The 26,290-nt window shown below is 33.3% G+C and overlaps 1 protein-coding gene across 6 annotated transcripts in view; it reads right to left on the bottom strand.

Moving 5' to 3' along the window:
* EPHA5 (EPH receptor A5) overlaps positions 1 to 26,290 on the bottom strand; it is a 347,372-nt gene that overhangs the window by 46,920 nt on the left and 274,162 nt on the right. For 4 of the 6 annotated variants that reach the window (XM_044226152.1, XM_044226153.1, XM_044226157.1 and 1 more), the window contains one exon: positions 7,331 to 7,396. The exons of the other annotated variants lie outside the window; for them this stretch is intronic. In XM_044226152.1, the coding sequence (XP_044082087.1) occupies positions 7,331 to 7,396 (66 nt within the window). The remainder of the gene's footprint in view (positions 1 to 7,330; positions 7,397 to 26,290) is intronic. 6 annotated transcript variants of the gene reach the window in all.

The raw sequence follows: 26,290 nt of genomic DNA, 5'->3' as shown, positions 1-26,290 counted from the left end.
TTTATTCTATATCATTTCCTAGTGTATAACTACATATATATTATACAAAGTAGATAACACAACCCATCTCTGTGTCATTTTTGAATGAAAAATACAATTATATTTGTTTAATCATGTTAACAAACTGACAGTTTATTAATAAAATACAGCTAAGTGAAATTTGAGGAAATCTGAAATATCCTTAATAGGTATGCTGTTCTTGTGTGAAGAAAAATACACAATGGGGATTTGGTGGCTTCTCAAATTTTATTCATAACACTTAAATAGCTGCATTTGTCATCCAAGAGTCCTTAAGACATCTTGAATTAAATCACTGCAGTGAAATGGAGAAGAAAAAAAATACATAAAATCATACTAAAACTACATTTGGTCTGACATTTAAGTTATTTTAACGCACTGTTCATAATTTTTCTAGATACTACATTATTCTTTCAATCTTTAATACATGTGTCTCTAGAGAGAAGTTATTGATACTTTTAAAAATCAATGTTCTAACTACAATTGTGTGAAATCACCCTGAGGTTTAGGTTATTTAAATAATACCGACAAAAAAACCTTTGTTAGAAGAATTCTAAAGAGACCTGAAAAGTATACAATTTCTTGCAGTTTACTTTAGAAAACAAACATCCATTCTACCTTCAACTCCTCTGCCTTCAAAAGGAAAAAAAAAAATAATAAGCTTTCAAATTTGTATCTTCAAATAGTCTTTATCATTAAATAAGCCTCATGGATTTTTAAATTGCATGCAAATTCCTCATATGAAAATGGAAATAAAACTTTGGATCTCATCTAAAAAGTGGTCTGGGAATACCTTGGTGAGGACTGGTTAACATTTTAATACCTAAGGTGAGAGTCAGGAGGGCAATAGAAAGGAGTTATTTTTGACTATGGGCATCTCTAGAGCTCAATAACATATACGGCTGCATGTCACATTAACATATAAAATTAAGTTCTGGAACCCCCCAAAGCATCATTAAAACAAGCCTCAACAAGATACAGCAAGTAAAAGTGCAGCTGACAGAATGGCAGTGGTTCAGCCTCACTAACCAAGCACTGCAGGATGATGGCTCCTTCAGTAGCATCTTCTGTACCTGCTCCAGAGGCATAATTTTAACCCATCAGACAAACAGTCAATAAATATGCCATTCTATACATAAATTATGCCTCCTGCCTTCTGGAACCGATTTTTTTTTTTCTGAATGGAAAAGAAACAGTTTCTTCATTTTGCTCCATATCACAGTTTTAATGAGCTTTGGTATCACTGTACTAAAAATATCTGGAGTGTTTTCAATTAGGGAAATCATCTTCTTGTCATTTTTACTTAGGTTTTCCTAGAAAACAATGCTGTCTTACTGTTTATTAGTAGAGGTGGCCATGAGAATGTAGGTGTGATTCATATTCATTAATTAATATTTGTTAAGAAGTCCTAGAGACACAGTGTGTAAATATAACAATGACCTTAATAGGTTATTTAGAAACCAGCCTATTTTCTCCCATGTTTGTTCTAAGAATTTAGGGTAACACATCCTTGAGGATACTAATTCTGATCTTCAAAATTTAGTCCCAATCATAAATGATCCAAATTTGGATATTTGAAATTTCCATAATACATGAAAGTATTTCCATAATACATTTATGTATGGATGGAGTGCCAATAAGTAATTTAATTCTTGGATGTCAATTAAGAATTTGATAATAAATTAGAGTATAATGTCAAGGCCACCAGAGGACCAAGCAATGCATAGAATTAGTACTTTACTAAATGGCACCCTTATGACTAATGAGGAAAGATGAGTGAAAGCAATAGCCAAATGAGATTGTAAATCCTGGTCAACTACAGCTTCCAGAGAATCAGCTTTCCATTTCTTTAGCCTACAGAAAAAACAAAAAATAAAACAAAACAAAACAAAAACAAGCACAAACAAACAAACAAAAAACGCTTTTCTTCCTGCTGAATTCTGTATCAGGTGGGGAGGGATAAAGAAATAGTTCTGCATATTGATTTTTCTGAAAGAGTGAGCATATGCACTCCCTAGGTCAGAAACGGAAACTTCTATGTTGCCTCCCTGTTTTCCAGATTAAGAAATGCCTTACCTATATTTTAGAGCCAAAAAATAAAATTCAAAAGGCAACAAATAGCAGGATGTTTTACTTCTGGAAAACAAAATCTTCTTGTAATTTAAACCTCTTTAAAAACCACACTTCTCCAGATGTGCACACTCTCCTATTCTTCCATGATAATGACCTCAAACACTGCATAATTTGTTTAAGAATTTTATTGCTCACATCTTAAAAAGAATAAGTTACAGTTTCTGAGGAAGGAGTTGGACTTTTTCACTTCAGGATTCTCTCCAACTAAACAAAACTAGTTTTAATGAAAGCTCAGCTAATTCAGCCTCATAAAATAAAGAAGCATATGAATACCAGCTTCTTAATATATTTAATGAATACTAGAAATAAATTAAGTTTTGTTTTACAGAATGATATTCTTTAATATGAATGCAATTGAAAATGTAGTGAAATGAGATTTTGAATATTAAGCTGTATTGTTTGCAGGTCCTTGACTCTCATTCATACATTCCTCATTCTAGGGTACTGTGATTTTTGAGGTCTTCACAGATAGATTTAAGTTATACAAAAAAATGATCTATTACTGTTTACTGAAAATTCTCAAGCACACTTCTCAAGAGCAATGTATTCATGCTGAAAATCAAACTTTCCTTGGGATATGGGAATGGAGTGATTATACCACACAAAATGTAAGCTTAGCTTGCAAAGTTCCCGTCTCACATTCTGTCAGAATACTAACCACTCTATGATTGAAGGCAACATGAAATACTACCTTATTTCTTATTTTATGTCTTACATCCCATTTTTTAATTTCCATATTCTAAAAGACAAAGAAAAAAAGAATACCTTTGAAATAACGGTTTCCAAAATAGTATAGTACATATGAATTGGTAAATTTTTGACTAATGAGCTCTTCAGATCATTTTAGAATTAGCAATAGGAAGACTTGAACACTTTCAAATACTCAAAGATGAATTGTAAACTTTTCAACATGGAGTTAAATTTTAATTGACTTAGAATATTGATATAAAAACACATTTCATAAAGTAGGACATGTGAAGACTGTCTCCCTGTTTTCAATAAATTTTGTTCTAATGTAAGATTAGGTAATATTCTATTAATTTTTAAACTATTTCATGAATATAACTATTGGATTTCTCAATTAGAGTAGGTCCACAAATATCTTCTACAATATCTCCTACTTGAGGTTCCACAAGTATTATAAAAAGAATTTGGGAGCAGTTCATTGTTATGTTTTATACAGCAAGTCTTCAATTGGAATTTAATATATTCTCTATATGTTGCAATGGCATGTCTTCATCTGCTATGAGCACTCAAATGGGGGTCTAGAATTATAAGCGATAATTTTATATTCTGTCTCTCTTCTAATTCTATAAAATACGATAGTACTTCCACATACGTCCCTGACAGAAATGTTGTGAAGATGAATAAAATAATCTCTGTTGTATGTATGTGGAAATAAAAATTTGCTCACTTTAAATTTTAAGAAATATTCACTTCATATGAAATATTCACTTCATATAGAGAAAGAAAAATAATTCATTGAAACATTAAGATAATGGTTTGTTTGTTTTCGTTTTTGTTTTTTTAAGTATGTACTGTGCCCAGCATGGAGCTCAGTAGGGGTCTTGAACTCAGGATCCTGAAATCAAGACCTAAGATGGAGATCGGAGCTGACATCAAGAGTCAGATGCTTAATTGACTGAGCCACCCATGTACCCCCAACGTCATATTTCAATATAATTTGTGATCTTTGTGGTCAGAGAAATTTGTTTTTGTTTTTGTTTTGGTCTAATCTCTGCAATAATTTTTCCCTCATATCTCTGATTAATAATATTTTTAAAAATCTCTAAAAAGTGAGATTGATTTCCTGAAAGTTACAGGGCAGGTAAATGAATCTTTAATACCTCTGTTTTCAGAATATAAAACTCTATTTCCCTTGCCACTAGAACACTTCAGAAAAAGCAGTAAGTGATAAGAAGACATTGGAAAAACATGAAAATTAATGAATGAAGAAAATAGTCTGACATATGCTTGAATTTAAGAAACACAAGAAAAAGCTATTTGGGGACCATGGGATCTTTCAGATGGACTTATAATAAATATTATGTTATAAACATTTTTTGGTTTTTGAAAACATAAGCACAAATGAATATTAAGGGATAAATGATGAGATGTTATTTTAGAAATTACAAACATTAATGTCTTATTTACATTAAACAACAAATCCATTCAACACAGGGTATTTGTAAAAATAGATTTCCTTTGAGAAGTAAAATAATAATTAGAATCTCAAGATAGTTATGATGTCATAAAGTCAAAGATCACCAATAAAAAATACCTCTGCTAAAAATGTAGGCTATCTTGAGTACCTAAAATCTAGGCCTCAAGGTTTCAATCATAAATATTATAGAAATAATTTCTATTATTGGATAGATTGAAGTCAAAGAATAAAGAATATTTGAAATACTAACATTATATATAACTATAGATTTCATACAAAGTGGGCAACTAGAATGATGAAAAATAATTTGAGATCAAATGTGGCAGCATCTAATTACTAATTTTATCTTATAAATGATATACCATCCATTTGAGAAGGAATGGAGTATGGTTTTTTGGTGATGGATATCACACAGCAAAACTCACAACTCTGGAGAATTGAAGCTTTAATGTAGTTGAACTGGAGGATGAAAGATCTCAATCAGTGGTTTAAAATTGTGCTTTTAAGACCCCAAGGTTTCCACAAGGTATGTCCAGGTACTTTTAAAAGTCAGTAAATTTACAGTGGGCAATTTTAATTGCATTATAATGTAATGAATTTAAGGTCAAAACCAACTATACATGAGAAATGAAAAACAATGAGATTTCAAAATCTCAAAAAGTCTAACAATCTTTGGTCTATTATGTCTGTTCACACATGCTGGTGATAGAATGTTCCATTGGAAAATATTTATGTGGTAATTGACTCATCCTGATATGATTATACATGAAATTAGGTGACAAGATTTCGGGTCAAAATTTTTCAGTATTTCAGTATTTTCAGTACAGACTACTAGGAAAATTCTTCTTCTCAGCCCTTAATTTCCACGATAAAATGTTGTTTTCTCCTCAATGATTTAATCTAAACAGAAAGTATTTTTAACAGAAACCTCGTAGTGACTTGACATTCCATTACAAAATGGCATTTTAGAAAACATAACAATAAGAACATCTTAAACTTCCATTCTTTCCCAGTAATAATTTTAGATAATTCTCTTATCTAATTTATGTAAAATCAATTTAAAAATTTTTTCTTCCACTTTAATTTGGCTTGTTTCCTAAGAATGCATTAAAAAATTCTGGTTCTTCCATAAATTTTTCCATGAAAACTGTTACCATTTTATTAGGTATCTAAGCACATTTGTGGCTAAATCATTCATTCATTCATTCATTCATTCAGTGTGTGCGTGTGTGCACATGTGCACACACACTAATACACACGCACACACAAATGCACTCAAAATTACTAATGTTATCTGAGTAAAAATATTAGAAAAACATTTCTGTTGTCAGGTTTTCTGATGTGTTCTTTGTGAAGGAAGCATTCTGCCTTTCTATTTTTCCTTTTATTTATTTTATAAACCCCCTGAAGCCCTCTGTATGGTGGAAAAAGATTTTATTTTTAAAATTCAAGCATTTAAAACCTGATTAACATTTGTTCTTGCCAATACTTTCTAAATCATGTCTTCATAAATTTTTACTTTCACAATAAGTTTATATTTGCGATTTACCTCAAGGTAGGCCCGGATGTCAATCTTTTTTTTCCAAGATGTAAATTCCATTTATTCTACATAGTGATGATATATCTCTTACAACAACTATATTTGAGACTCAAGTAGTATGAACAGTTCAGCAACCTTTATTTTCATTTTTAGCTTTCCATAAAGTGGTTTAAAAAATCACAATGTAAAGCTATTTATGTTATACTTTAGCCATTGCCAGATTTCAGGGTTTTTTGGTTTGTCACCATGCTCAGAAAAAGAATTTTTAGAGTAAGTTAAGTCAAGTGAAACAAATCTATCCTTTCATAATAAGTCTGAAACTTTTTACAAGTACAAAAATTTCAAGACTGAGAAAAAGATCTCTTGAGTTCTATCAATCTGCTTGTTACTTTCTCTCGTTCTCAGAAGATCACTGGTATCCATCCCACCCTTTCTCACATGTACACACATGTGCACATATATTCACAACTTTTTTTTTAATTAACAAAAATTAATTTACATCTAGAGAATGCAAGTTACAATTTAAAGTGCTCCAAGAAAACCTTATACTTCTCTAAAATGCATTTTGGGTTATCTTTTCCTTGCAAATTTTGACTACAGATAACAGCTCAATATGATAATTCAGGGATTTAGATTCTTTAATCTGGGCAGAAATTATCTGGATTATTTCACTTTTTCTAAGATAGTACACTATTATGTAGGAGTCTCTCTAAATCTGTGGATAGAGGTCTCTAGTCTTTCCTACCAGCCTATAGCTTAAAGCTATAACCCAGATATATAATCAGGATTTGCATTTGTAAGTAATTAAGATTATCCCATTTGGACACTGATTCCCAAAATGTGCATTTTTTTTTTTTACTTCACCGATATCAAATTATAAATATCACCTCTAACACCTAATATCTGAAATAATCCAAGCTTAAAATATTAAATAAACCATTTAAAGTTACATGTGGTTCTATTCTCCAATGCCATATGTATCCACAATGATAACAAAAAAAAAAAAAAAAAAAGATGATCCCAGTTAAGTTATGGTCATTCCATGGTTCTGGGAGAGAGAAATGGTGATTTCACCTTGAAGCAGCATTTCAGCAAGAAGTAGCGTTCCACCTCCATATATGATATGATTTTAATCTTAATGGAACAACAAACACAGCAACATGTTAAATGTAAAACAGGTGCTACAATCTTAAAACTTCTGGTTTAAATCAGGACCACAGCAAACGCTTTGGAAGAGAAGTATGAATGCTGGACATAGGGATGATGTGCTATACGTATATTTTCTTTGAAATTATCCTTTACACAATGACTTGTTAAGATTCCCCTTTGGAAATCAGTTCACTCTTCTTTTAGGCACAACTGGTGCACTAACTGTTAAAATGTACACAAATGGAGAAAAATAAAAAAGGAATGCTGACGATAATACATATATGTGGGACATTACATAGGAGTGAAAGCGGGAGGGGAACACTAACCATATTAGGCTTGGATGGGCAACAGCGCACAGGGAAGAAGCCCTTCCACAGCCACACTCGCAGCAACTGAAAAGCAAACAAGAGAGCCCAAGATAAGGAAGAGATCCCACTCCCTCAATATAGCATTAAGACTCTATGAATTTAGACAGGTGTCTGTTTTGCTTTTCAAAAGCAAAATCCCTAAAGGCATTACAATTAAATTTCTTCCACAATGCTTTTCAATTTAAATAGCATTTTATGGATTTACGAAATACAGAGCTATATTAAATAATTATTTTTATTTTACTTAAAATGCTTATTCGTAGGAAATATAATGAGCCAATGCTTTTGATTATTCAATTAACACAAACATACAAATAAAGATTTAAGCCCATTTAAATATATCTTTCCTCAGAAATTCCTGCAAGATTTATATTCCGAAGACATGCTAAATTGTCCTTTAAATACATGTTTGCATAGAGCCTACAAATTAGGAGGGAGAATAATGTCCTACTAGTTCAACCCACTGATTTTGTATGCCAGTGGCATTATTTATCACAACCTATTGAAAATGTTACGCTTACATGACTTCTCCAATCAACTATGGAAAACTACCAATTTAAATTTACATATTCAGACTTAAAAAAACGCATCTCCAAATATATATTTGTAGAGCTATTGCTATAATAAAAAAGTAAACTATATATAATACATGCACTTTTCTGGATATTGCAACATTTAAGATTCTTTCAAATTTTCCGCAAAGCCATAAAAAAATCCAGAAAATACCAACTATGTCTCTTACTAAAATGTACGTTATCATTAGAAACCACATAAACTGATCGCAGACTATAACATAAGTATATTTAGTGCTTCAATGCATTCACTTGCTAGTATATTTTATGAATATCATTTCTAGTGATTTCAAGAGAACAGAGACATGAGCTCAGCAATGACACATAAACTGGCAGGCCTAGGGTTTTGTCTAAAATCTGTCTATTTTGAATTGTAATTATTTGAAATGTATCTACTCTGTTTTGTAACATATAAAGAGAGAAAGTGAAATACAGACATATAACAAATTTGGAAATGTTAAAAAAGGTAGATAAGTTTTTCCAAATCAAATTCCAAAGGGTCTTTTGGAAAGGAAAAGGAGGGATCGTTCTATCTATCTACATAATTTTTTGGTAAACTGATGTTGTTTTAATTTTTAGGACTACTAATTTGGAATTTGGCTGTCACTAAAGTGGAATCCTAGTAAATAAAAATGGCCACTGTGACAGTTATCTCCTATTTGACTATTTATTATAATATATTTTTAAACGCCGCCTGTCTGCCTCAGTCGGTTGAGCGTCTGCCTTTGGCTCAGGTCATGATCCCAGGATCCTGGACTTGAGTCCCATATTGGGCTCCTTGCTCAGTGGGAAGCCTGCTTCTCCCTCTGCCTGCCACACTCCCTGAGTATAAATTCTTTAAATTTAAATTCTTTAAATTCTTTAAATTTAAAGTTAATTTTTTAAAAAATATGCCTTAAAATTATTTCACTATAGAGATAATGAAATTCAAAGTTAAGGTATATCAAAATATTAAAATACTTAAAGAGTAGCTAAAACATCTGTGAAATACTTTGGCAGTTCTTAATATATTTCTTTACAATTAAATTAATTTCATTATGTCTTAAACACGTACTGATGTCTTACATAAATCAACTCTCCTGTTTCTGTTTGTATCAGCCCTCAGATAAGGAGTTGCCCAACTAGAGCTCATGGACCAAATCTAGCCTACCACTTATTTTCGTCTATAAGATGTTGTTGGGACACAGCCATACTCGTTACTTGTGTGTGGCTTGTCCCGTGCTGTTATGACACAGTTGAGTAGTTATGATAGAGAATATAGGGCCCTCAAATATTTAATACCTGCCCTTAGAGAATGTTTGCCTTCCTCTTTTCTTAGGCTATTAGTTTCCTAAGATGAGAATGATTCTTTGATCTTTTCTTTTACTTCACAGTTTAAACAAAATGAATGGCATCTGTAAGTAGTCAGTGTTTTACTGTAATTGGTATTACCTATGACACAATTAGCTCGATTTACTGATCGTTATTGATGTGGAAAGTTTGTGTTAATTTCAAAAAGCAGAGTTCCAATTCAATAACTAATTAATAAATAGTAGTTGTTGACAAATATATCTGATTACTTTTCAATGATTTAAAAAAAATATGATGTAATTTCCCAATAAAGTACAAACATACTTTTAGATGTAAACTATACAGTTTGTAAACTCATGTAGAGCTGTGTTTAGGAAGGTGGTAACTTCACTGTGGTTTGGCATTACCTAACAGGATTTAATATTCAGCCAGTGTCCTGAGACAAAACACACTAATGATCCTAAAAAGAATAATTTTCCTAATTTGAATGATCCTAAAAATAATAATTTTCCTAATTTAAAAATTATAATAAGGTTTATCTCTCACAATTTAATACACACACATACATACGCACATACACACAAATAGATATGCTATTCACTGTAACACCCAATCCACAAATTTTAGTCTTGAGGAATTTATATCATCTTACTTGTCACTAGAGCTTTAATTTAAAGTTTTAACAAACCTTAATCAAAAATACAAAATCATGTAAAATCAAACTCTTGCATTTTTTTTGAGTCATTGATTTAGAATTTGCACTGATAGCATCTGACTTATTTTAAGATGGCACAAATAAATTACCCTGGGTCAATTAGTTAACCTCTTTGTGTTTCAGTTGACAGCTATAAAATAGGAATAATAGCAGATCCCATCTCGACAGTTTTGTGAAAATGAGGTGAAAGAATATATATATAGTCGCTTAGATCAGGATCTGGCATATCATACATTTTGGGAGAAAAGTGGTAACTTAGTCTTAGTAATATCATAATCAAAGTGATGGACTAGATTATTATCTCAGAGTAATTGTTTTTTTCACGATCCATATAATATGATCATACTAAGTATTTCCATTTATAATATAAATATACATTATGACCAACTCATATAAATACAGAAGGGTCCATGTGATTTTTTTGAAAAATCAATCCCATGAAAATTTTTTCCCAAGGATTTAGTAGTGATCACCATATTCTCTACCTCATTAAGAAAATTAAAAGTGGACTTCCTTTACTAGGACTATCAAATGTGTAAGAATAACCCCAAATAAATCTTTTAAAATAAACTCTGAGGATGCTGTCCCAGTAACACCTCAGCACCAGATGGTATACAGGCTCTTCCCTTCATCAATAAATACTTGAAGTACAGGTTGAAAACGCTTACAAGCCTCAGAGATAATTTAGAAATAGAAACCAAGATGTGCTAGAAATAGCAGCCAATCTAATTTCTGTGAGCTATGGTTCCACCCAGGCTACATCTGCATTCTCATCAGTCTGTAGCACCTGGAAGTCTGTAAGTAACTGCCTGCCGTTACAGCAAGATCATTATTAGCCAAGTTTAAAATAGTTTCGCTCTCCAGGCTTATACTAAAAACAAGGAACAGAACAACAAACAAAAAAAGCTGTGAGTCTTTGTTTCAACAAGATATTTTGATTTGTCCTTCAGAAGATTAAAAGATAACAGAAGCTTTCCAGACCCAAAGAAGATTCAAATACAATTACTTTAGCCGGGACTTAACACAGAGTTGATCAATATATGCATGAAGTGTGTCAATGTGAGTAAGATAACCTCCCTCCTACCAAAGCAAGGTGATTTTAACTCTAGGGAAGAAATTCTCCACGATACTAGATCAGAGAATCAAGACTACAGGCTATGGATAAATGATTTAAATTGTTAAACAAGAGATCATAGAAGCAGATAAGAAAAGCTCTAAGATCCTAATAGACAAAGAAGAGAAACACAGAAGAGTAATTTCACAAAATAAGTACTTTAATTAGGTAACAGATATTTTCAGTTTATTGGTAAAAAAAAAAATTAAAAAGGGGAAGAAAACACAAGGCTTTACCCCTTTTAAGTAAAACAGCAATAAGAACAACTAATGGCAATACTAGAGAAAACAGAGTGGCACTTAGGCCACTGAAAAGTGGCACCGAGCCTTTAGGACACAATCCTCTGAAACCTATCAACGAGCAATAAAAACGTCCTTATCTCTTGACACCATTACGAAGCAAAAGAATTGAGATCATGAGGTTTATAGTCAAACCAGGAGCAGTCCTGGATGCATCCGTTACATTGGGTTCACTTGGGTAAACCAGTCATGGATGTGAATAAGATAATAACAGAAACTATCCCACATGGTGCGGTTTCGAAGAACAAGTTTCATAATACATGTGAAGCTCTTTGCACTGACCCAGACTCACCGTGAGCATTTTAGAAGTTTTCAAAATGACATGATTATAATAATCTGGCCTTAGGGCAAAGAGTGAGGTGCAGAAAATATGCATGAAGTTGGTCATATTAAAGAAACTAAATAATGAATATTTTGAAGAAAACAAAATACATTTGTGGAGTCTATGATGTGATGAAAATCAGTACCCTATATATATATTAATTAGTGTGCAGAGAAATAAAATGATGACAAAGTGTTTTTTTAAGGGCTATTGTTGAAATGTTCCATTAATTAGCATTATGGGGCAATTTTAATTCTCTCTGCTTCTGATGTTTTGTGGTTATTTCCCTTTATAATTTTAAGAAACTGAAATCATTAAAAAATGTTCAGTTACAAGGTTTATCACAATATACTGTCATTTACACACTATCATTTTTATTTTTAAAATTTTTTTATTGTGTTATGTTAGTCACCATACAGTACATCATTAGTTTTTGATGTAGTGTTCCAGGATTCAATGTTTGTATATACCACCCAGTGCTCCATCCAATCCATGCCCTCCTTAATACCCATAACCAAGGTCACCCATCCCCCCCAAAAAAAACCCCTCAGTTTGTTTCTTAGACTCCATATTACACTCACGGTTCATCTCCCCCTCTTCATTTTTCCCCTTCTATCAGTTTTTAAATGATGAAAATAATTTAAATGTTTAACAAATATTTATAACAAAAGAAACTGAGAAAATTGTTCACTGATAATTAACATCGACAGTGCTAATCATTTCATAGATTTATAATGTGGTATCTTTTACATCTGTCTTAATTCCCTGACCTCTTCTAAGATTTAGTGCTGATATCCTGATGAAGCCAGGTTAAAACTCTCCAGAAAACTTTTGCAAATACTAAGCAAAGGATAAAAAGCATAATTATGATGGACATGGCTCCCAAACTCTACTCTGCGGTCCCCATGCTTCTGGCACAACACATAAAATTATTCTACCCTAAAGAGAAGGTAATATAAAATGGTTATAAAGAACTTTTTAATTATTTTTTTTTAAAGATTTTATTTATTTATTTGAGAGAGAGACAGTGAGAGAGAGCATGAGCGAGGAGAAGGTCAGAGAGCGAAGCAGACTCCCCATGGAGCTGGGAGCCTGATGCGGGACTCGATCCCGGGACTCCAGGATCACGCCCTGAGCCGGAGGCAGTCGTCCAACCAACTGAGCCACCCAGGCTGTGCCTTTGAGTAACTCTGAGAGGAATACTACATCTACCATACATGTTGGTATTTATATGTGCAATTCATTCCCTATTTCCAAGTCATAATCTAGACAAATTGGAATAGGATATCATTATATGCAGTAATTTTTCAAGCTTCTTTTCAACTTCTCTGTTTCATTCTTACTATAAAGAGCTTCTTATCCCTCACCAACAATTATAGGTGTCTCCCTATTAGCTAAGATGCTTTACCAACAATGGTCATATCTAAGCACAAGTCTCTGGTAGATGGATTTTGAAACATCAGTGGGTCTCAGTCTTACGTCAAGTTCCAAACCTGTCACTCTCATATCTTGCTGTGAAATAATGAGAAATAAATATAAGGTATCCACTTCCCAGTTCCTGACATAGAACTCCTAAAATGCTTGTATGTATGGGTGCTGGAAGAATCTTTGCTGCAACCCTTATTCTTTGTCCCCAGTTCCTGGCACCAAGCTCCTAAAACTCTTGTAATTTCTTATGTGATAACAGCACTAGGAACATCTCTTGTTCTAATACTTGATCTTTCACCCTAGTTCTTGACCCAAAGCTTCTAAATCTCTTGGAACTTCCTGGGTGATGGGAATGTCTTTTGTACTAATGAGGTGATTCTTGATCACCAGAAAACATAGGTTATGAATAGAAGTATGGGATTTTCAGTCACACCCCTTATTCTCTTGAGAGAGGAGGGGGATAGAAATAGAGTCAATGATCAATCATGCCTACACAATGAGTCCTCTGTAAAACTCCCAAGAGTCCCAGAGTCCAGACAGCTTCCAGTATGGTGGACACATCCATGTTCCAAGAGGGTGATGCATGGGTTAGCTTGCACCTGGGACACTTTCAGACCTTGCCCTATGTATCTCCTCAACCAGCTATTCAGCTGTACCCTTTATTATACCGTGTATTATATGATAAACTGGTAAATGTAAGGGCAGCTGGGTGGCTCAGTGGGTTAAAGTCTCTGCCTTCAGCTCAGGTCATGATTCCAGGGTCCTGGGATCAAGCCCCGCATCGGGCTCCCTGCTCAATGGTGAGCCTGCTTCCTCCTTGCTCTCTCTGCCTGCTTCTCTGCCTACTTGTGATCTCTGTCTGTCAAATAAATAAATAAAATCTTAAAAAAAAAGTGTTTCCCAAAGTTTTGTGACCTGTTGTAGCAAATGATCAAACTCAAGAAGGCAAGTCATGAGAACCCCTGATTACAGGACAGAAGTTGTGTGCAACTTGGGGACCAATTGCTGTCTGAAGTAGAGGGTAGTCCTATTGACGGAGTCCTTAACCTGTAGGGCCAACTCCAGGTATTGCCAGAATTGAATTGAACTGTAGGCTACCCAGATGGTGTCATAGAGAATTGCTGGGTGTATAAAAACAAACAAAACAAAACAAAAACCACCTATCTGGTATCGGAGCATTGTGAGTGTGTTTCCTGTTTCAAGCCTGAAATGTCCTATTAGTATATTTATCTTAGAGCTAAGAATTCTGGGACTCAAAGAAGAAGCAGTTTTTCCAAGATGGCACTGAAAGCAAGCTGTGGAGGTAAGATGTAGGGACCAGTTAACTGCCTCATACGGCATTAGAAGCACAATTCTTTCCACATCTTCCAGTTCCTTTCCCTTTCTCCTATTCACTCAGTCACATTCCCCTCCCCCTTGTTGAAAATGTAAGATGTTGCCATTGGAGAACTCTGAAAAAGACCTTTATTTCTTCCTCCTCAATAGCATGTTATCAGGTTAAAAAACCTGATAAATTAATTCACAGTGAATTGAATACAACACATAAAATGCTTACATAGGGATCTAGACCTTACCATAGCAAAATACACCAAATTTTGTTTGAAAGTATTAAAGGATAGATGCCGTAAAATTAGTTATTGACCCAACTCTACTATTGCATGTATGTGCACGCTATGCATGTTTACACATACTAATGCATGTAGAAAATAGAGATCAAATCATATAAGTGTCTGAGGTAAATAAATTATACATATTTCAAGGATTTCTAAAATAAAAACAAAATCCCAAACTCTACAAATCTAAGTGTGCTATGTGCAGCCATCCCTTTGCCTTAAGGATGAAGTCACACAAGCAAACAAACAAAAACCCAACTGACTTTAAATTTGGAATCAGGAATTCTTATTTCTTACTCTGGAAACAACCATTAGAACCTAGGAATATCACACACCACATGGAAGTAGAAAGATAGCTTGGGATGAGTTATCTTTAGATAATATTTCAATTGATATTTCCCAAGCTATACTTTAATGAAGATTCACTTTTATCTTTTAGTCATTCTAAGGGGCCAAAGATCATTATAAAACCCATTCTTCTTCCATGAATGGCACAGTTAAAAGCATTGATGCAGCTACAAAATGTTATTGAACATATTAGATTCAGTCTGCTTATTCTGGTATATATTTAATCTAGTTATATATTTAACCTAGTATATATTTAATCCCTCAAAATGAATTTCACCAAATATTAATCACCTTTTGTAAACTTTTGGCTACAGTAGGACACTCGATTATTCTCCTTATTAGCAAACATTTACTAAGGATTTATGTGTTGTGCTCTCAGAATAAGAAGTTATATAAAAACAACTTTCTATTCACATTAGGCAAGGATTCTAAAACTAGCTACAGATTAGTGTGACAGGTGTTATTTAAGCACACAAACAAACAAACAAACAAAAAAAACAAAAACAATTCCCAGGGCTCACCCTAGAACCATTAAATCAAAATAGTTTGTGGGATCCAGGTATCATTATTTTTCAAAAGCTGTTAGAGGATTCAGAATTTCCTTTGGATTGACATCCATGGATCCAGTAGGTACTCAGTGAATACTTGTATTGAATGACCTGTCTTACAATAGTCTTAGAGGAATTTGCTTAATGAGTACAAACGAAAAGGTTTGTAATTAGCATATCAGAGGTCTGCATGTTAATAAAAACATCAGTAGTGCCTGGAGGTGCTTAAAAACAATTTGTTCTCTGGTAAGTAGTTTAAATAATTCTACAATTTGTTTACAATGCTAATTTATACTACCTTCAATTAAGACTGGTTTGTTGAGTAACTGTACATTTCATCCTATTCTCTATTTTTTTAAACCACAAGTTTTTCGTATTTTGCTTGTTTTCTTTCTTTCTTTCTTTTTGCTTTCTTTCTAACATTGATCCTTATACAGGTTTCTTTTAATAGCAAACTGAATGTTTAATAACAGACTTTTGAATTCCTGTATTTCAATACTAGCTACTTGGATTAACTAGAAGTGATATTATCTCGACCAAAATAACAAAACTACAAAATTATCTGCATTCAGGATCTCTATTTTGCCCCTGTAGTTACTGGACCACAGACGTACATAAAGTTAGATGAAAGTGAAGCTCAGTTTTGTTACAGATTTGTCAAAAGAGCTTTTAAGAAGTGGATATTTTAACATAACAGATTTTCCTTGAACTGTTACTGAGCTGGAGTAAACTAAACTGCATGTATATTTAATTACATAATTTTATATCATATATTATTTTTATATATACGTATATAATGTTTGTATGTAAGAAAGCTCATGCCGAAAATAGCAGGAAGGACTGGAGATAAGGCCGGGGAGGGTCACAGGTAGAGGCTGTCGGAGGCCTTATAGACATCTAGAGAGTTACAGGACACCAGACATGCCATGTTCATTCATCCTATATGCCTTCCTTATCACACACTATCAATGAACTGTAAATTTCTCTTCATTCTCCTGGTCTTCTTTCAATTTACCATTTCTGCAACAGTATTTCGTACTCACTAAAGTAAAGATAATCATACCTATTCCATTCTTATCCCAAATTTTTAAAAGATTTTATTTATTTGTTTATTTGACAGATAGAGATCACAGGTAGGCAGAGAGGCAGAGAGAGAGAGGAGGAGGAGGAAGCAGGCTCCCTGTTGAGCAGAGAGCCTGATATGGGGCTCGATCCCAAGACCGTGGGGTCATGACCCAAGCCAAAGGCAGAGGCTTTAACCCACTGGGCCACCCAGGTGCCCCTGTACCAATTTTTAAAAACACAATATTAATTGTGTTACATTGAAATGACATGCTTCAATATTAGAATTGTTCATTCTATGATAGTAGAAAGCATGTCAAAGACGCAAATCCCATTAAGAAAGCAAACCCTAGGGATGCCTGGGTGGTTTAGTTGGTGAAGCACCTGCCTTTGGCTCAGGTCATGGTCCAGGGTTCTGGGATCAAGTCCCACTTATTGCACCCTGCTCACCAGAAGCCTGCTTCTTCCTCTCCCCCAGCCAGCTGCTCACCCTGCTTGTGCTCGCTCTCTCTCTCCCTCTCTCTCTCTACAACAAATAAATAAATACAATCTTAAAAAAAAAAAAAAAAAGCAAACCCCACGGGACACCAAGTTCAGAAAACTCTGCTTTAGTGACTCACAGTCAAGAGAGGTTATGGGGTACATCAAGTACTTTTGCAAAAAACAGCTCCAGTACCATATTTGGGACAGGAAAATCACATTGTTCCGTCTTTTCATACATTGCTTAAATGTTTTTATATTATTCAAATTTGAAGAACTGAATGTCACTACTATGTTATTATACACTTATATGTCTACATTTATATATGTCATATATATTTATATATACATGAAAATATATATTAATGTAATATATACATAAATATATATAAGCCATAATTTAGATATGGTCAATAGAACACTAATACCTTTTACTCTATTTGGTCTACATACTCTTATCAAGTATCTATACTTGGAAGCCAATGTCCGTCTTGTGAGCTCAGATGGAAAAAGGGTTAGAGGTCGTATCACCCCCAGGCATGGCTCAACTGACCAAAGAACATGTAGGTGGAGGCTCAAAGGATGGGAATGCTTGCTTATTATTCATAGGAAGCTGTAGGACAAGTAGTTAATCATCACCACCCTGAAGATATATATATCTAACGAAATTTCCAACATAAAGAATAAATATATTTCTTTCAGATTTCAAGTCTTTTGAAATAGAAAAGATCCCCAGGTACCAGAGGAAGTGGCACCAGAATATATGCTAGCATGACGTCTTGGTCCTCCTGTACATGGTGTCCACCTTTTCAGAAGATCCCTGCCCCAAATTTTGCCCCTAAAATCCTCACTTGCAAGCCATCTGGGAGCTCCAGATTTTGAGCACTAGCTCCCTATTCTCCTGGGTGGTACCATACAAATAAATCACCTATCTTTCTTCACTTCAAAAGCTTGGTGTCAGTCAGTTTTTATTGGCTTGCTGTGCATCTGGTGGATGAACTCTTCTTCAGTTCAGTTATAATCTTCTGAAAATTCAACTTCCTCCTCAAATAGCAAATAGGAAATAGGACATTGTAGGCATTATATAAGTAGGACAGACTACAAACTGATATCTGACCTCAAAAACTGGTAAAAAGATAGGTAAAAGGAAAAGTTTGCTATTAAGAATGACTAAAAATGTAATATTTTTAAAACTTTATCTCAATCCTACTTTCCCGTCTTTATTTCCCCCCACTTTTTTAGCATTGCGAAGATGTATTGATTCTTAAGTTATCTGATAAAACAAAATTCTTCTTAATTTCTATCCTTTAACTTCTAAATTACATGGTTTTTTGCATAAACCAATAAATTCAAAGTGACACTGATTTGAAATAGTGTTATTTATTTACTTATTTATTTACTTATTTTGAGAGAGAGAGAGTGAGCAGAGGGCGGACAGAAGGAGAGGGATAGAGAAACTGAAGCAGACTGCACTGAGTGTGGAACCCAACGCGGGTATTGATCTCATGACCTATGAGATCATGACCTGAGCTAAAACCAAGGGTCAGATGCTTAATCAACTGAGTTGCCCAGGCACCCCTGAAATAGGTATTTCACTTAATAAAAATGATCACTTAGTAAAAGGAATTCCCAGTATATGCATGGCTACACTCCTTACAGTTTTTCCTCTTTTATATATATTTTTGATGCATGAACGCCAACATATAGAAAAACCTGCACTACTCTTCAGTGAGTGGATAAATGAGAAACTGACTACACAAATGGAAAATAGGTAAATCCAATAAAAAAACTAGACACCAAAGCTACAGCCACTGGTCTAGATAGAAAGCCAAAGCCAAAGCATAAGCTCTATAGCAACTGACCCAAGTGGTCAATTTGTCAGAACTTTATCAGTAAATACCAGCTTTCCTAATTTTTTTGTCCACTTTTCCAACTTAGGACCAACTAGAAGAAATCAAACATTCTCCCCTAACCAATCCCACAGGATGCTCCACTTCCAGTTAGCCATTCCAGTAACTTCTAATCAGGGCAAAATTAAAGCCTTCCCTTCTCTTCATTGTAAAGGTTTTACACTCCACTGCCTGCTTTTGGGTTTCTGCCAGATGCAGGTGATGGTGGCTGATTCCTTGCTACACCAATCTCTTAATAAAAAGCCTTTGCTTGTTCTCACTTGGGTATTTTATTTTGTTTGTTTATTTCCAAAGAAGAGATAATCTTTACTTGTGCAATAAAAGAAAATTACATAGATTGACCTTTGCAATCAACTGGCATCTTAGTTCTGTTCTGGCACAATGATAGTGTTGACATAAAAAATACTGAATCATGTGTAGCTTTCTTCTACAGGATGATGCCATCACTGAGCAAACATCGATTATCTCCATTTGTAGAAGTCTAAAGTTACTACTGAGCTTTTCCCTCTCAGTCATTTCACTGCTGAAACAGGTCTATCTTGAAAGCTTCTTTGAGAGGAGTGTGTGACTCTTGTGACCTACCTGTCTGTGCTTAGCTATTTTAGATTTTAATTTACTTTGAGAGCAGTAGAGAGGAAAAAATAAAGACAGATAAAGTTGTGAAAAAGTGATGTTAATTTTTCCAAGTGAGCAAAAAAGAAGAGAGGAGATTAGTGAAAGAATAAGCCAATATATAAGTTCTGGTTTAGTTAGCTCCCTCCATTATGGCTGTTGAATATTTTTTCAGAGCCGAATCACATTTACCAGCATTGAACATATAAAGTAGAGAAGTCAGAAGAATTAATGCTTCCATTTAATCATTTCACACTCAAATAATTAAAATAATTGTGGAACTATACTGAAATTACAAAAACACAAGAAATGTGTTTATTTTGTGATAAACATATGAGAATTGGATTAATTATGAAGTTGATTTAAAAGGAAACTAAATGTTCATTTTCACATCAAACCATTCAAACTCCATATAAATGTATTTTGTTTTCTATTAATATTTGTCAGAAATATTAAGATCATATTCTAGAATAATTGTCATAAGTTTTAAAAAATTGAATATAATGGTGATAAATATTAACTATTTTAATATGTTATATACACATATAACATAATTATGCCTACAATTGTTTTTTGTACATATAATTGTATATAACTGTGTGTACCCACAAAAGTACTTGCATAAAATATTTGTAATTAAGACCAGATGTGATTTCCTAGCAGAAATTTGCCTGGCCAAGCATTGAAAAATATTTAAAACTGTATTTAAACTAATATGATCCTGGTCTAAATTAGACTGGTTAGAAGAATAGCTTTGATAGACCAGAGGCAGTGTAGATAAAAGAACATCTATATACACACTTACTTAGTAAATGCTGCAGGTGAAGACCTAAAATAGTTTTGGGAGAGGGTGATAAACAGTGACGGTACTTAAATAAGTCTGTAGAAAATATCAATTTAGATTCCCCAAAAGATAAAATTAATGATTGTATTCATGCAAAACAAATATTACTAAAAAGTAAATAAGTCTTGACACTTCTAATGATACATCTTTACTATATGAAGAATTAAGATCCACTAGTTTAAATAGGTAAAGAGCATGTGGTATATGTAATTTATGAAACAGGTAGTAAAAAACCTAATGACTATAGTTATTGCATATATATAAATAAACATATAAGGTTTCAAAAATAAAAAAGAAATGCAATTAAAAATACAGAACTATTTTCTCCTACCAAATTAGCAGACTGGCTAATTTGTGTATCACCAGGAAACGTCATACACTGTTGGAAGGAATGGTACAATGATTTAGGAGGACCGTTTGCCAATATATATCAACAATCTTAAAAATATTCATATTCACTGATACTCTTGATTATACAAATACATTCTAAGGACATTAAAGATAGAAATGACAACTCTTCTCCCTCAAAACAATAATAAGAGAAGAAAGAAAACCAAAAAGAAAGCATATGAGAAAGGTTAGGCATTAGAATATCAAAGAGCTAAATATTTACTTTTAAAATATTTTTAATTACATAAGAAAACTTTATATTATTATGTTAACTCAAAGAAAACCAGAAAATCAAATTATAAATTATAAACTCAACCTTACATGTAAGAAGATCTTAATATGTATGGCCAAATACAAGTATTGATTGCTTCTGGTGGATAAAAATGATTAATTTTCTTTCTGTATTTTGTCTTCCATATTCCATATAATTTTTAATCATAAAATTAAGAAATGCAAATGTAAATAAAATATCACCTAGTAAGAAATTAATACAATCAGCTTAACAATGTCAACTATGTAACATGCAATGCAAAATGTAGACTGAAATGTATAGAAAAGGCTGATGGCAAGAGATCTGGTAATGTCAAAATAATGACATCTAAGGATATTCATCTAAGGAACATGGACATTCATGGACATGAATCTAAAGTTGAAGACATGCTGGAACATAACTAAAGCAGTCCAGCAACTTGCATATTTGAGATCTAAGGAATTGAGATACAGTGAGTGGGGAGATGGAAGCAGAATTGATAGTGATTTTCACTTCAGGACATAACGACATACTGAAATGACCCCTGATAGACTTCCAAACTGGGTTGTTTGGGAGTCCTGTTAGAGACAGGGTTTTCAAAGGGTTGGAGACATAGCAGCAGGATCCAGTCACCCTGGTTTTGAGAAATGATGGAAACAAAGAGCCAAGCTACACGGGTTCCAACCAGAGAGACAAGATGTATGGAAGGACTTTCCATTTCAATTTCTGGAATGAACATTTTGAAGCCTCTTTCTTGGGAAGAAAAATACTGGATATAAAATAGACATCTGTTTGGAATTCAAAATACCAGAGGGGAAGATGGTTGAGGATAATGAAATAGATGAAGGGGATTAAGAGGTACAAACATCCAGTTATAAAATAAATGTCATGGGGATGAAAAGCACAGCATAGGGAATATAGTCAATAATATTGTAGTTACTTTGTATGGTGACAAATGGTAACTAGATTGACCATGGTGACCATTTCACAATGTATATAGTTGTTGAAACACTATACTGTGCACCTGAAACTAGTATAATATTGTATGTGCATCAACTATACTTCAACTAAAAAATAAATAAATAATAAATTAAAGGGTATATGTTGTTGACTAATACCTAGGAATCAATAAGTTTAATTTTCAAATGACAAAAAATACAAGCATTTGGAGTAAAAATAAAAATCTATAATGACTGTACTATAAAACTACCAAAAATTGAGCCATTTTCCCAGTGGAGCTGGAGAGTAATGGATTGACTATAGCTTTCAAGGCTCCAGGAAATGCTGGCTTTATCCTGGCCCATAACATTACAAATGACTAGAGAAGAGGTAAATCTGGAAGACCACTATATATACATTTGAAACACCTGGAATAGGACTGTGTCAGGAAATCAGAATCTGACATCAAAATAAATCAAGAGGCTCTTATACACTAGAAAACGTGTAAGTCATACAAATGTAGAATTTTGATTTATCATATATTTGTTTCATCAAAATTTATACATAAATGATGTTCAACATTACTATCATGTATATACTGAATACATGCTGATTTGATAACTTTTAGATTTTATATCATCTTTGGCATAATGAGATAGAAATTAGTCATTTGGATAGTTACATTTCATCTTAAAAGTTTCCTGAAGAAGATTGGACCTATAGATTGGCATTCTCCTGGTAATTATACTTGTAAAAAATTAAGAAAATCAGAATAATTTTACAGATTTAATATCTACAGTGCTTAAATATTTATGCTGAGCTTGGTATCTTTAAAAAAGTAGCATGTGTTACTGGCATATGAAGATCTCACAAATAACTTTAGCAGTGAGGATTTGTGGTAAGATTCTTGAATATCTAGGAAAAAATAAAATTAATGTAGAAAATGTTCACTTTATTTAATATTCCTACATATTTTTAAAGATGCGGTGGCTCAGTGGGTTAAGGCCTCTGCCTTGGGCTCAGGTGCTGATCCCGGGGTCCTGGGATCGAGCCGCACGTGAGGGAGACTTCTTCTCCTCTATCTCTCTCTCTGCCTGCCTTTCTGCCTACTTGTGATCTCTGTCTGTCAAATAAATAATAAAAAATCTTAAAGAAATAAAGATGTCTGTTCAAATATTTCTTCATAATTGGCTATTATGATTACCTTTACATTCTTATATGCACTATTTCTCCATATTTTGTACCAGTTATCTCTTTATATTAAACAGTGAAAGTATCAAACAAAGTATTAAACAGTTAATTTAAATTACTAAACAAGCAAAATTACATGACTTCAGTTGAAACGCAGAATAGATTTTTTTTTTAAATGATGATACAATGTATATATCATCTATGGATAGAATCAGTTTAAACCCATGCCTACTAAATTTTCTTCAAGAAAATCAATGAAATGGGCATAGAAATGTCTGAGCAGTGCTAGGAATTCCCAATGTCAGAGACACAAAGAAATCTTGGAGGTGGAGAAAAGGTGAGATACATGAGAATGTTTGAATCCTATGGAATGTTCAGTCTGGAAAGACACTGAAGAGGAATTATGATGTTGGTCTAAGAACAACCTAAGAAAGTCTAAAAAACAGAGAGTGCTTCCTTCACTAATCACCACAAAGAGGTCCCACTTTGCCACCTTGATATCTTGTCTTTCAAGATGGAAGTGGTGTGAAGAGAAGGCAAAAAACAAACAATCTACAATACATTTTAATCACCTTTCTTCCCTTCAGTCTACTTTGACTCAAGAGAATTCAACAAACAATGACCATAATGGAGATGTGGAGCCCAACACCAGCTCATAAAAATGGCAATAAAAGCAAACAGGCCATAAAAAAATAAATAAATAAACAAATGAAACCGTGATTTAAAGAACGGAACCCCAAAATAATCACTAAAACTTCACTGACATTGTTATGCGTGTTGATGGCTACAAGAGAGTTGAGCAATGTCTGTAGACTATTAAGAGCAAATGCATGCCAAAGAGCTAACACAAAAAAATGCCATTTCTCTGTGAGATTAAAAAGTCATAGAAATGGGAAATAATGAGAAGGAAGGAATGAGATATATTCCAAAGATTTCCGAAAAACAAGATAATTAGGGTATCATGTGTTTTGTAGCACTGAAACTATCACAGACATCCAACATATCTCATCTCAGTTCCTCCACATGGCACAATAAAGAACTCAGCTGTTTGAAACTGAGTTGCTAATCCATTAAAAACATTTATTTCTTTCCAGGTTTACACAAACTTTTAAAAAGAACACAGATTTCAAAGAAATGTGGCTTTTAACTGGTGCTTAAAATCATTTGGAACATTTTATTGTCATTTGCTTCATTTCTCAGCAATAGATACACTCCCAGACATGGCTCAGGAAATCAACTTGAGTTTTTGTAGCATAGATGGTCTGCCCTTTGGCCTAGGGCAGTACTATTGATTTTTCTCTGTCAAGCTGGGTATCAGGTTCCTGTGAGAGTCTATGTAGGCTGAGAGAGATGTGGTGAGATTCCCAGAAACCTTGTAGAACCTTCGTCAGAGCTCTGTGTCTGCTAGCATGCCAGCGTGGTCTCTTTCACACCTTAGAGAAATGGAGCTTCGGGCAAATGGAACTTCAGACAAAGAGCCATATTTTGCTCTCGTATTAGCCTTTTGACCTGCCCTGTGTTGTATACTTGATGAAACCGGAGAGTCTTTGGATTCTTTTTTCTTTTTTTTTTTTAATCTTTATTGGATTCCTTGCTATTATATATATACAATATATATATATATATATATAAATATATATATATATGTATATTTGGAAGGAAAAACTCTATGGTACTGAGACAAGTTAATATCATAGATTTGCAAAAATAAATAAATAAATACTTATTTATTTATTTTTGCAAATATAAATATAAATATATATTTAATAGAAATTAAATATAATTTAAATTAAATATAATTTAATATAATAGTTTATATTATAATTTTATAATATTATAATAATATAATAATTTTATAATTATAATAATATAATTATATTTTATATTTAATATAATTAAATAAATATAAATTACTATATATTTATATATTTATAGATATATTTATATGTATATATATTGCAAATCAATGATATTAACTTGTCTCAGTACCATAGAGTTTTTCCTTCCAAATATTTGCCTCAATAGAACTTCCTGAGAGTTACAATGATGTTTCTGCGTTTGATCTGGAGAAGTTGCAGGTGGGATATTCAATAACATTGAGCAATTGAACCAGTAACCCTCTTGGGTTCAGTTTCCTAGGAAGATTTACTTCCCACAGTGGGCAATTAGTTGTTGCTATGCTCCTAGTCTTTCTGGCACTAGTTGCCCTGATCCCCATTTGTCAGTTATTAATAAATTATGATCTTCTCTCTAATTATCTTTGATTCAGAGCCTTTGAAGAAAAAAGCAAGTAATCATGAGAAAATAGAAGGAATAACAACTCTCAGATATTAAATCAATACACATGCCTATATTTATTACAGTTTCATAAAGTCACATCTACTGCTAATTCATAAACCACTGAGATTTGCTTTTAATGAGAGCTTTCTGCAAATCAGTGATTATATGGGTGATTATAAATATCTGGCTATTTATCAGTATTTTAAAACAAAACAATATTAGGCAAAATATTTTTATATATACTTTTTCTTATCAAAACCTACCAAGTTTTGAAACTATATGATCCTAGTTATGTTAGAAATACTAAAATACCAACATATTCATGATACACCTAACTAGAAGAGAATCAGGAGAGAAATACAAACCTGTTGACCTACATTATTATTAATTAAAAAAACTACTGCTACTTAGTATTACCAGGTGCATCATCATACAGGCATCAGCATAACCAGATGTCAAATAAATAATATAAACTGGTGATTTTTTTTAAAGATTTATTTATTTGAGAGACAGAGAGAAAGAGAGAGAGAGCAGGAGCTGGGTCAGAGGAGGGGCAGACAGAGAGGGAAAGAATCTTAAGCAGACTCCCTGAGAGCATGGACCCCGAGCTGGCCTTGATCTTATGATCATAAGATCGTGACCTGAGATCATGACCCGAACCGAAATTAAGAGTTGGATGCTTACCCAAATGAGCCACCAGACACCCCATCT

Source organism: Neovison vison, chromosome 11 (assembly GCF_020171115.1).
Source record: "Neovison vison isolate M4711 chromosome 11, ASM_NN_V1, whole genome shotgun sequence".
NCBI classification, from domain to species: Eukaryota; Metazoa; Chordata; class Mammalia; order Carnivora; family Mustelidae; genus Neogale; species Neogale vison.
Note: the sequence above shows the minus strand (reverse complement) of the source record. Positions and strands in the feature narration are given on the sequence as shown.